The sequence below is a fragment of the Pithys albifrons genome, chromosome 1 (genome assembly GCF_047495875.1).
Source record: "Pithys albifrons albifrons isolate INPA30051 chromosome 1, PitAlb_v1, whole genome shotgun sequence".
NCBI lineage: Eukaryota > Metazoa > Chordata > Aves > Passeriformes > Thamnophilidae > Pithys > Pithys albifrons.
The window spans coordinates 59,518,544-59,530,952 of NC_092458.1; the positions used below are offsets into that span (position 1 = coordinate 59,518,544).

Sequence of the window (12,409 nt, forward strand, 5' to 3'; positions counted from 1 at the left end):
GCCCATGCTGGAGCAGGTGGATGCCCAAAGCAGGCTGTGACCCAGAAGAGGCTCCTGGCAGGACCTATGGACCCAGCGCTGGAGCAGCCTGTTCCTGAGGGACTGCACCCCTGGAAAGGACCCACACTGGAGCAGTTCATGAAGAACTGCAGCAATGGGAAGGACTCACACTGGTGCATGGGAAGAGTGTGAGGAGTCCTCCCCCTGAGGAGAAACGAGCAGCAGAGACAATGTGTTTGACCACAGCCCCCCTTCTCTGTCCCTCTGCACTGCCACAGGGCAAATAGGGAATACATTTAAGCCCAGGAAGAAGGAAGGGGTGGGGGGAAAGTATTTTAGGATTTAGGTTTTATTTCTCATTACCCAACTCTGATTTGAGTAGATTTCAAGAGGAAACAATAAAACTGCACTTTAATCTTCCAAGCTTTATACCATTATGCTGACAAGGCCATCGTTCCTTTCAGGCTGAAAACTTCTACTCAACACTGTCATGTGACAGCAAAGCTAAAAGCAAGGAAAACACAGCCCACAGAATTAAGAACAGATGCAGTAAATCCTAAAGTGAAAGGCTTTGAGAAAGCTGTTTGCATTTGAAAATTTCAGAGTAAGGTGATTTATAAAAATATTTAAATAAAATCATTTATGTAAATGCATTAACCCAGGAAGAGCCAAAACCAAAACACAAACACTCAGTATGAAGACTTTTTTTTACAAAAAAAAATTCTTCTAGGAAGTATATTAAACACGACAAGAGGGGAAGAAAAGCATCTCACAATGTATATTCAAGGGCATCACATTTTAGAACAATGTCTTAGCCATTTATAAATGATTCACAAAGAAATTAAATATGCTATTCCATAAGAGAATAATCTAATTTACAGTTTAGATGTAAGGCTTCACCATAACATCTCATACTCTTCACCTGGTTCTTTGCATATCCATGTTGAGTGATCTGTTCTTACTCTCCTGCCAGGGTAACCACAGCATGGTGGTCCTCAAAAACACAGGTAGTGTTCAGGTTTATTTTTTAAGGTCCAACAAGAAGGTATTACTAGAAAATATTCTATTTTTTTTTGGTCACAATGAAAGCAAATGAAAAGCTAGGAAAAATAGGTAAGTTGTATTTGCCTGGTCTAAGATTGAGGGAATGGATTAACCTATGCCTTGCAAAATAAACGTATGTAGCTGCTAGTTATGCCATTGTATTATTAGTCATTACGCACAACTGGAACACTCCAGATCACAGACTAGAAACACAGTGAGTCCTTTAAACAAATCACATCATTTCAGTGAGAAAAAAGTTAGGGGGAAAAAATCACGAGAACTATACACCTCTGCTATCATATGCATAAGAACTATTTCCTTACAGAGCTCCAGTTTATTCGAAATACCAACTGTAATACTGACAACAGTAATATCCCTTAGTCTCCTTATGCATCAAGTACAAATCGAAGAAAAACCCGGCCCCGAAACACTCATTTTCAATCACAGAACATTGCCAGAGAACTCGTATTTGCAACACATTTACCTGGTGTTGCAGTTAACATATTTATTCTGTAGACAACAGTCACAAGTACTTACTAAAAATATGTTTCCTAAATAAAGTGAAGCTTTAAGATGACAAAGCTTTTGTAACAGTGCAGGGTGCAAATTTTCAGTACGAGACATTCAGAAGATTTGCTGCTCAAAGAGGATCTTTTCAAACCCTGGTGGAGGTGTATGATAAAATTCACTGAACTGACAATCCAGAATGGCACTGTCATCAACTGTGGAAGAGAACCAAAAAGAAAGAATTAGAGAAAGAACACTTATAGTTTGATGCTCTATTACACCATCTTACTAGATTGTATCCTATACTCAAACCACAAAGAATTTCTTCAATACATCCATTCCATATATACAATTGCAAGAAATCTCATTAAGGAATTTGGTAAAGACAAATATATTCGAGGGAACCAAATAATTTCTTTTTTCTGTTGTTTCCTTCAGTCTGTAATGGTCCTTGGTGAAGTCAATGAGAACACTATGTCTGATTTCACTGGGAGTGTTAGTAGGGCTTTAGGCTACTCTCTCCAAAGTTTTTAGTCTATTTCTCTGGAAATCTACAGATTAAGGACACTACCAGATACACATTTCAGGGATGTCACCTCCTCAGGTGTGTATTTTTCTGTCCACTTCCTGATTCTGCTGGAGCTTCAGCTGTCTACAGCAGGGTTTTGGAGGTTTACAAGGTTTCTGCAGTGGTTGGTGTCAGACCATCTGTTTTAACATGTGGTTCAAAGAGAGATTTTTTGACTGCTTCTTAAAGTTGGAAGTTAATGGGGTTTTTTTACAAAACTTCTCCCAGTTTTGGACCCTCTGCACAATCCAGCTACCTGCAGCACTACTTTCAATGCAGAATATAAAAAAGAAACTGCTGAGTATTTTCAGACCAAAGCTTTGCTGTATTTTATTAGCAAACTGAAATACCCAACCAGTCAGAAAAGCAAGATCCCTTTCACTGACATCCTCTGAGATGAATCTGGCACGCCAGTAACATTAGTTCAAACCAGAAAAACTTCATCTCTGTGTTTTGGAATTCAGTTATCTCAGGACCAAGGTTGGAATTCTTCCCTCCTAGGCTCAGTTAAAACTTGTATCAGTATATTTGTACAGTTCTGCAGTACTTATGCAGTGTTTGCATCTCACTTCCATGGAAGTGACTGAGGTACAGCTGCTGTAGGGAATAACCTTTAAGTGCATTTTTCTGTTTTACATTCTCAAGCTTGACACTGCGTTTGCCTGGTCTACCATGTTTCTTTTAAAAAGATATCTATAGTTCTAGTCTGAATAGGATAAATTCTTCTCTATGGCCAAATCCTTTCACATGACTAGAAGAAGTTCACATTAAATTAAGGATATTTATGAAGTTTATACTGAGTAAGTACCATGCAGAGGCAATCTGCAGGCCTCAATTATTACAGCTGTAAGTAGGAGACATAATAATTCTGACAAAATTATGCCCACTTGTGGAAGATGATAATAAGAGCCTGGCAACAAAAGGTCACTGCATTCCCCAGGCACGAAACTTCCTTAGTCTGAGAAAAAAAAAAGTTTACAGGAGGCTAAACCTACATGCTACCAAGTATTTTCTGAAGGCAACCTTCATTCTTCATGCTATGTAACACTCCTTCCAAAATACAGGGACGCAATAATCAGTTGTCACCCAGCAACTCTTCTGGTGCTCATGAAGATTCAGCACAAGGAGATCCTGCAGAGCTGCCACAGCACTTTAGCAGCGCCATCACGTGGCTTAAGAACACATCACAACATGACCATATCAAACAATTTCCACTCTAATGGCTTGGAAATACATAATTTGTCAGCTACATTTACAGACTTCAAAGGCTCTACAATGCCTCTGGAGTATTTTCTTCCTGTTCATGAAATTCAGTATTACCAATGTTTCAAGATATAAATGGGAACATGCCAACAGTTCATTACGAACCCCCACCATGAAATTAAAACATTATCCCGACCACACAGATAATGTTATCTCGAGTAAAATTGTTTTGGAAGAAGCTACTACTTAGATGAGACCGACACAGGGATAAACTGAAGATGCACCTCCTGGAGTGGGTCCAGCAGAGGGCTATGAAGATGGTTAAGGGACTGGTGCATCTCTTACAAGGAAAGAGCGAAGGAGCTTGTTGGTACAGAAAAATCAAAGGTGAGCAATTCAGATCTATGTAGACCCTGTGAGACTGAAGGCAGAGATCAGCTGAGAAGCAGCAAGGCCACAGCTGCTGTTGTCCAGTAAAGGAGAAATCACTCCCTAGGAGTCCTTAGCAACTCCCCAGAAGTTTCTCATGAGAACTCCTCCTTCCCACGGGACACCAGAGATGTTCCTGAAAACAGTCTGGATGATTTCACCAACACACTGGACTTGTGAGATATGGATTATAACCAATTGGGATTTGTAGATTGATGGTGTGAGACTCAATTTAGCCAACTGAACATAGCATTAACCCTATATAAACTGTGTGCAGTGTGTAATAAATGGCATTTGCTTGATCACATTGGGCTGGTGCGTGGTGTCCTTATTCCTCCGTGTATTTATTGTTTACTTTACGAGCTGGGTCTGTTCAGGCTCAACAACAGATGACTGAGAGGCGACTTCATCAATGTCTTCAGTATCTGAAGGGGGGTTATCAAGAGGATGGAGTCAGGCTCTGCTTGGTGGTCAACAGGACAAGAGGTAACAGGCAAAACTGATGGACAGCAAGTTCCACCTGAACATGAGGAAGAGCTTCTTTACTGTGTGGATGACTCAGGACTGGAACAGATTGCAAAGAGAGGTTGTGGAATGTTCCTCACTGGAGACACTCAAGAGCTGTCTGGACACAATGCAGAGTAACATGCTCTAGGGAACCCTGCTGAGAAGGGAGGTTGGAGCAGACACTTCCACTGGTCCATTCCAACCTGACCTGTTCTGTGACCCTGTGATGGCTGCAGGTGTAATAGAGGGAACACAGTGAGCAATTATCATTTGCTGTAACTTACAAGTCAACTCAGAGTTTAGCACTGATTATGCACTGAGCTAGGGGAAGTGCTGCCTTGAAGAAAAGATGCAAATTCTGACTGCTTGGGAACTACAATATCACCACCAGTTTCTGGAAAAGTAGTATTTTAACACATCTAGGCCAAATTCCAGCTTCCAAAATTCATAATTTTTTAAAAGTGTCTAGGCAGTGATTGATTGGATATGGTATTTGTTTCCTGTTCACAACTGCTGTGTTTTCTTGATGGTTGCTTGCAAAACAACTACCCTAAGTTGCTCACCAATTGTTCCATTTCAAAACTGGGCACTGATTTGTGTAGCAGCAAAGAGCTGCACCACCACAAGCAGCTGTATCAGCATTACATTAAAGTTATTACTCTTGTAAGAAAATACAAACAGCAATTCTATCCTATGTAACACTGAATGCATTTATCAACAATGAAATTTAAAGGCACAAATACCAAGCTTCAGAGATAAATCAGATTAGCTCCACAAGTCTACACTAGTTCAAATTTGTTGTTTTTCTTTTTATTTTTAATCTGCTTCACGGTTTTTTTTTACCTGGCAACATTTTAGACTGAGTGCATAACTCCCCAGCTCGCTAGATGTGAACACTGTAAGAAGTCAGTAAGCAGTGCTTTTTTCCTAAGAAACAGCATTAAAAATGAAGTGAAAATAAACTTTTATAGTTTCCCAGGTTTGCATTTTCATGTAATTAGTTGTTGTACTTGCCAAGAATAAAACATAGCTCAGACAGAATACTGTCCATACTGTGAAACAATTTGAAAATCTTTGACTTACCATAGACCACTGGATAGACAGTCCCCCTGATTCCTGAAGCTGGACAGTGCATGTTCTTCCCGTTTAAATATACATTTAATTCTACATGGTCATATGTAATGCCCTACAAAATACAGAAAATGAACCAAAAAAGCATCAACAAGTTAATATGCATAAGATTGCTACTTAATATTGCTTTCTTAGCCACAGGCAAATTTTAACACTGTTATGAAAAGCACAGTATCCTAGAAAACATCACTTCATTCCTGCAAATGATTAGAAGTTAATGAATGACCAGTAACATTTGTATTTTCAAATACTCAGAATTCCTTAGTGCCCATTAAATTTGGAGGCAGCACAGTACTGTACACTGCACTTACTGAGTTTACAAAACAAATTTCCAAAGTATTTTTCACCATGTTAGAGAAACACGATTTTCAATGATTTTGAGTATTAGGCAGTTTGCGGTCTTTTTGTTTATACCTTCTCATGGAAATAACTTCAAGAAACAGTGATGTCATGAATCAGGTTTATCTTTGTATACTTCCATATGGAAACCTCTCTCAGCTCGTTTACTCTACTGGCAGCAACAGACCATGGTTTCATGCATAACGCTATAAATATGCTGACTACAGAGCAGCAAGCAAACACTAACAAGGTAATAACTTACTTATCTGTTAGATAAAGCACTTTTCTCACTGCTTTGGTATGGCTGAGTGTGACAATGTGTGTTGTCATTCAGAACTTCAGAAGTCTATTTTCGTGATAGAGCAAAATAAATTGAAATTTATGGAAACTGGGTAGGTAGCAGTAACACATCAGCTGCTTTTTTTGTGATTCGTTGAAGCTACATATGTTGATCAAACCCTGAAATAGTCTGCAACCCTCCAAAAAACAATTTCAGAAGTGGATTAAAAGAACAGTATAGTATCTGAGGGTAAAGCATGGAGATGTCAACCGTAGCTGTTTGGGGCTTCAAAAGATAATATTTCTAACCATTGCTATATAGAGGCAAGGTTACACAGCACAAAAAGGTAGTGGTGACAAATGGTCTAAATTTCACTGCATTGCTCCCATGTAGTTTTGAAAATACATCTCTAAGAAGACACAGAGGAAATAACAACACTAAAACACAACCCTTTGAACAAAGTCACTTTAAGATGTTTTGAAACACTAAAGTACAAACAAAAAAAAATTCTGTTTTCCCTCATTCTTAATAATCTTTCCAGTGAACATTACCACCCTCCCCACTTAATCTCTCCTTCCCTGAAAAAGTTTGGCTAAAAAAAAATTCAGTTATGATCCAGGGCCTATCTCTGCTCTACTCTGTCCTAATCATTAACCAGTTAGCTATGGGGTCTTGAATTCAGCTGGGCATGGGGCACAGCCATGTAATGCATTCCAGCACATTATTTGTTCAGGGAGGTGCCATCTCAAACAGTGCATGATCCTCGAGATGGGAGGTATCTGTCAGACAGATACTGCAACAGAGCATCAGAGACTACTGCTCAAACTCTGGTAAAGCCCTTCCCTCATTCAGAATGTATCAATACCGAGAATGAAGTCCTGATACCCAGGCAGCTGATCCATTCAAACACAACAGGAGGTTTTATCAGCACTTTCCAAACTGGGAAATGTAAGTCCAACAACTTGACTGAAACAGTCAGTTTGACCACAGAGCTGTAAATAAGAAGCATTTAGTAACAGCTTGAGGAAGTAACAAAGCCTTAAGAGACTCACCACCACATCACCCTCCTGAGGAAGGCTGTTTGCTGGTAGCCTGCTTTTCTCCTCATTGTTATAGTAGAGAGCTCCATCATTTCTCATCACCAAGCTGTGGACATCCCGACCAAGTGGAATTTGATTCAAGTTTGCCTTCTGGGTTGCAACTCCAATGCCCCAAATCCCTAAAATGTGATATTGACATGGTAAGGAAAAAAAGCCATTATTTTGAAGACTACCTGACTGAAGCAGGACAGCAGAAAGAATGTTTTTTTTTAATTAGTACCATAATGGTACTACCAATAAGTTTCTCCTGGAAATACCAGAACTATTGTGGGTTAGCTCTGGTAGGCAGCAAAGCACCACCCAGCCAGTCATTCCCTTCCCCCCAGGGGAAGGAAGGAAGAGGAAAGGAAGAGTAAAATCAAGAACACTTATAGCTGAAGATAAAAATTGTCTAATAAGTAGAAAAAGAAAACAAAATAAAGGGATGCTATGACAATCACTCACCACCTCCCATGAGTAGATGGATGCCCAGCCAATTTCTAAGCAAAAGATGGCTAACCTCCCTAAATCCCCTCCTTTTCCCATTTTTTCCTGAAAATGACAGTATGTAGTGTTGAATATCCCTTGGGTTAGTGTGGATCATCCACCTGCTTATGCACCCTCCCAACCTCTTGTGCAAGCCTGAGCTTATTCACTGGAGGGGCAGAGTGAGAAACAGAGAAGGCCTTCATGCCGTGCAACCACTGCTCACCAACAGCTAAAACATCAGTGTGTTTTCAGTACCGTTTTGGTCATAAATCTAAAACACAGCACTACTGCAGCTATTATGAAGAAAATTTACTCCATCCTGGCCAGAGCCAGTACAAGCAGCCACAAGAGCCTGAAGCATCTCTCCTGAAAAAGAGGGATCCAGAGAACTGTAACCACTTAGTTTAACTTCCATTCCCAGAAAAATATTGAAAACAAACCTTTTAGACTGTAGGAGGATACAAAAATAAATCCAAGTAGCATGCATCAGTAAACAAAATTTCCCTTGTCAGCTAGTTAGACTAGTCTTATGGAAAAAGAAGAAAGTGTTAGAAAGTGTGATAGATCTCAATTTGGTAATCTTTTGAAACTCATACAACACTGAAATAGTCAAATGACTAAAACATAGTCTAGACAGTTACAGCAATATGAAGGCACGAGTGGTTAGAAAACTATTCCAGGATTACTCATCAGTAGCACTCTGTCAAATCAAAAAAGATGACTCAAGTGGGGGTTGAGGTTTTGCATTGAATGCACAAGGTCAGATACTGTTCAATTCAATTCAATTACTTGGATAACATGATGATGTGCTTATTAAACATGCTGCCTATCCCAGCCTGACAGGACTTCAAGCCCTTCAGAGGCCCCTCAAATTTAAAACAATCCTAACAAACTGGTTAAGAGGTCTGAAATAAGGAAAGTGCATCAGCTTTTTGTGAGAAGAGCAGGTAAGTAGGAATAGTAAGTGGCACAAATACAGCAGTGGCTTGGCAACCAGTTCACAGAATATGGTTTGGGGGTTATCACAGAGCACACGCTGAGCTCCACTCTGGGCCCTGCCACTGTGACAAACTGACTGTGTGGCACGTGTAAAGCTGACATGTTGTATCTATAGCAGATCAAGGGCATCTACTGCTTCTGCAGCTGGAGAAGAATCCTTTTTAAGCATCATACCTCAACACAAATTACAGCAACTAGAGATACTGCAGAAGAAACAACAAAAGTTGTAAAAGAAAAAATAAAAGTGTAAAAATTTCACCTACAAGGCGACAGTGAAAAAAACCCCAACAAACTGGAACTGTTTAACCTACAAAAGACTAAAATGGGGCAAAAAATGTAAGAAAATTAATTTCAAAAGACAAAAACTGCAGAACCATTTATTCTAACACTCACATGCCCAGAATGAAAAGGACAAGAGTGTTATTAGACTTTAGAAAGCTTCCAGTAGTCAGGGTGACCCCACAGGTAACCCCTAACAGATTGTTCAGGGACACTTATGGAAATCAAAGATTTACCTTAAGTCATCTAGAGTTCTCCTGCCTTGGGGCACAGGAATAGATGAGACAGGGCTCAAAGGGACCAGGAGAGTTTATTGCCAGTGTTTCTCAAGTGTAAGAACATGGATACTGAATTTGTGTGACACTGAATCCCTTTGATTTGAAGAGTAAAGGGTAGCACAGAGTGTTACCTTTGCTTGGGCAAACACAGTCCATATTAAAAGCAAATGAAGGTACACAAATTGCTAAAAATATCACTGGATAAACTGCACTATTTAAAAAAATACTTTATAGCTACAGTATTTTATGTGGTCACAAGCATTTAGCTAGTAAAAAACATTTTTGAAATATGCCAACTGAAAAACATGCACATAACAGCATACAAAACAATGTGGGAGTTTAGTATTTGCACTCCTTTAGTAATACAATTACCATTCTTTTTAATAGTTCAAACTCACAATTAAAAAAAGAAAAAAGAGAAATTTCCTTTTATGCAATGACAACTTACAAAACTCTCCAATGTTCAAAAGTTCAAGGATGCAATGAGAAAGATCCACATGTTGAGCATTTGAGATAGGACCACTAGCAGGCAACATGACATACCTTCCAAGGTTAAAGTTGTATATTTTTTGCTGACTAACCTGTGGACTGGATTTTAAACTCGAAGTAGCTCTTGTTCTGATGCAAAGGTGCATTGGCCAAACAGCCTCCAGTGCCACATATTCTTCTGCCATTTTTAACAATGACGACATCTGTTCCTGCAAGAAGAAAAAAAACCCACAAAGCTTCAAAACATTTTTAGAAGTTTGGAAGCAGCTCTCAAAGCCGTAAGCACTGGGAATAGTTTTTGTTCTTTCTGCCCCAAGTAAAAGCTCCATTAGTCTGTGAGAATTATGATGATGGGCCACATTTTGAAGTAAGACAAGGCAAGGCTGTTTACAGGCTAAGTCATCTTTCCATTAGGGATTATTTATTTAAAATCTATACACTGATCTAATTTTCACCTCTTGGGCCTTAGGCCCTATGCTGATTACAACTTCTGCTTAATCACATCAGAAGCATAACTTAGAATTTAGTCAGAAAGGGTTCACTGTGAGATCAAAGCCCTGTACTCTGTCTCTAACATGGGAGAAAAACCATTTTGCAACAAGAAGGAAAAGCATACTGGGTAGAAATGACTGATGGAACTGCAAGGTGTTGACTTATTCTCTGAAATAATCCTCTTATTAGAATGTCTTGGGTCTGTCCCTCGAGGTATTGAGTTTTCTGGAGTGATTTGTAGCTAGAATGGTGGGATTTGTGTTCAATGGGGAGTGGGGAGATATTTTTTTGTTAGTTCTAACTTGTGTGTGTGTTACATTGTAGTTTTCTTTTAATTTTCTCCTTTCTGTGTAAATATATAAATCTGTTTTGAGTTTCGAGTTTCTTTCCTTCCTTTTCTTGGTGGGGGGAGAGAAGCTCTGAGACTCTGTATTGTGCAGTTGGCATTTTGACAGCTCGACCCAATACACAGAAATGTGCCTGTCAATACAGAGAGAAAAAAGTTCTCTGCTAGGTTTTCCTTCTCCATAGGAAAGCTTCATCTTCAGGTGCTGTTGCCGGGGTCAAGTACACAGGACACAGCTGCTTATCACAGAATTATAGAATCGATTGGGTTGGAAAAGACCTCCGAGATCATCAAGTCCAACCCTTGGTCCAACTCCAGTCCCTTTACCAGATCATGGCACTCAGTGCCACAGCCAATCTCAGTTTAAAAACCTCCAGGGATGATGAATCCACCACCTCTTTGGGCAGCCCTTTCCAATGCCTGATTACTCTCTCTGGAAAGAATTTTTTTCTGATCTCTTAAATTTCCCCTGGCAGAGCTTGAGCCTGTGCCCCCTTGTCCTATTGCTGAGTGCCTGGGAGAAGGTATTGTGCATTTGGCATTTTGCCAGATCAACCAAGACATAGAAATGTGCTTGTCAATACAGAGAGAAAAAAGTCCTCTGCTAAGTTTTCCTTCGCCATAGGAAGGCTTCATCTTCAGGTGCTGTTGCCGAGGTCAAGTACACGGGACACAGTTGCTAATAATGGTATTCGAGTACTGGGCTGTATCCATTCCATCCCTCCTCGCTCCTTCCCCGGCTGTGCCGCTGGCCCTGACCGCTCCTCTCTCAGCAGGGCCTGGGCACATTTGTGGCGGCTCATCCCCCAGGCAACGCTGAAACGAGAGGCACGGACAGGACTGTACGGCCTGGCTCCCTCTCCATGTCCACTGCCATAACCCGAGGTGCAATCAGGTGTTTCAGAAGGCCTGGGCGTGGCACTCAGCGGTGCCCACGCTGCTGCTAGGCCACAGGTCGGGCCTGATCCCACAGGTCTTTTCCAACCTAATTGATGCTGCGAGTCTGTGAACTCCCCCGGCTAGGCTCTGAGCCGGACCCCGCCCAGACATGTCACAGAATCATAGAATCGACTTGGTTGGAAAAGATCTCCGAGATCATCAAGTCCAAGCCTTGGTCCAACTCCAGTCCCTTTACCAGATCATGGCACTCAGTGCCACAGCCAATCTCAGTTTAAAAACCTCCAGGGATGATGAATCCACCACCTCTTTGGGCAGCCCTTTCCAATGCCTGATTACTCTCTCTGGAAAGATTTTTTTTCTGATCTCTTAAATTTCCCCTGGCAGAGCTTGAGCCCGTGCCCCCTTGTCCTATGGCTGAGTGCCTGGGAGAAGAGACCAGCCCCCACCTGGCTAGAACTTCCCTTCAGGTAGTTGTAGACAGTGATGAGGTCACCTCTGAGCCTCCTCTTCTCCAGGCTAAACAACCCCAGCTCTCTCAGCCTCACTCCTCGCCGGGCCCGAGGCGCATCCCCACACACTCCCTGTGCTGACCACCTTCCCTTTAGGCCAAAGCTACGCTTTTCTTCCCCCCAACCCCGCGCTGCAAACTGCCAAATCCTGCCAAACCAGTCGGATTTCCCGGCGGTCCCCCGACCCGGCTCACCCATGCGCTGCGTGTCCAGGTGCACGGCCGGCATCTCCTTGAGCGGGATGTGCCCGGCGCCGCCATCGCGGCACCACGGGAAGCAGCAGCAGCACACGGAGGCGGCCATGGCCGCCCGCGCCGCGCAGGCGCAACGGCAGCGCTGAGGCGCCTGCGCGGCCCCGCCCGGCCCCGCGCCACATTGCGGGAGGGGACGGGGTGTGTTTGTGAGGGGAATAAGTCAATAAATCCCTGAACCAGCGTCACAGCCCCGCCGTTCCTCTGGAGGGGAGGATGTAACGGCAAACAAGCGCAGCTGGCAGCGCGCTGCTGCCTTCCCTCAGCTGTGGTGGCGGCATGGGGCGAGC

The 12,409-nt window shown here is 41.9% G+C and overlaps 1 protein-coding gene across 1 annotated transcript; it reads right to left on the reverse strand.

Annotated features, from left to right (window-relative positions):
* Positions 1-688: 688 nt before the first annotated feature.
* SPRYD7 (SPRY domain containing 7) lies at positions 689-12,192 on the reverse strand. The gene is made up of 5 exons (XM_071551626.1): positions 12,063-12,192; positions 9,714-9,830; positions 7,061-7,227; positions 5,342-5,444; positions 689-1,766 (listed from the first exon to the last, which is right to left on the reverse strand). The coding sequence occupies exons 1-5, from the start codon at positions 12,169-12,171 to the stop codon at positions 1,669-1,671; spliced, it is 594 nt and encodes a 197-aa protein (XP_071407727.1). The 5' UTR covers positions 12,172-12,192; the 3' UTR covers positions 689-1,668.
* Between the last annotated feature and the right edge of the window lie 217 nt (positions 12,193-12,409).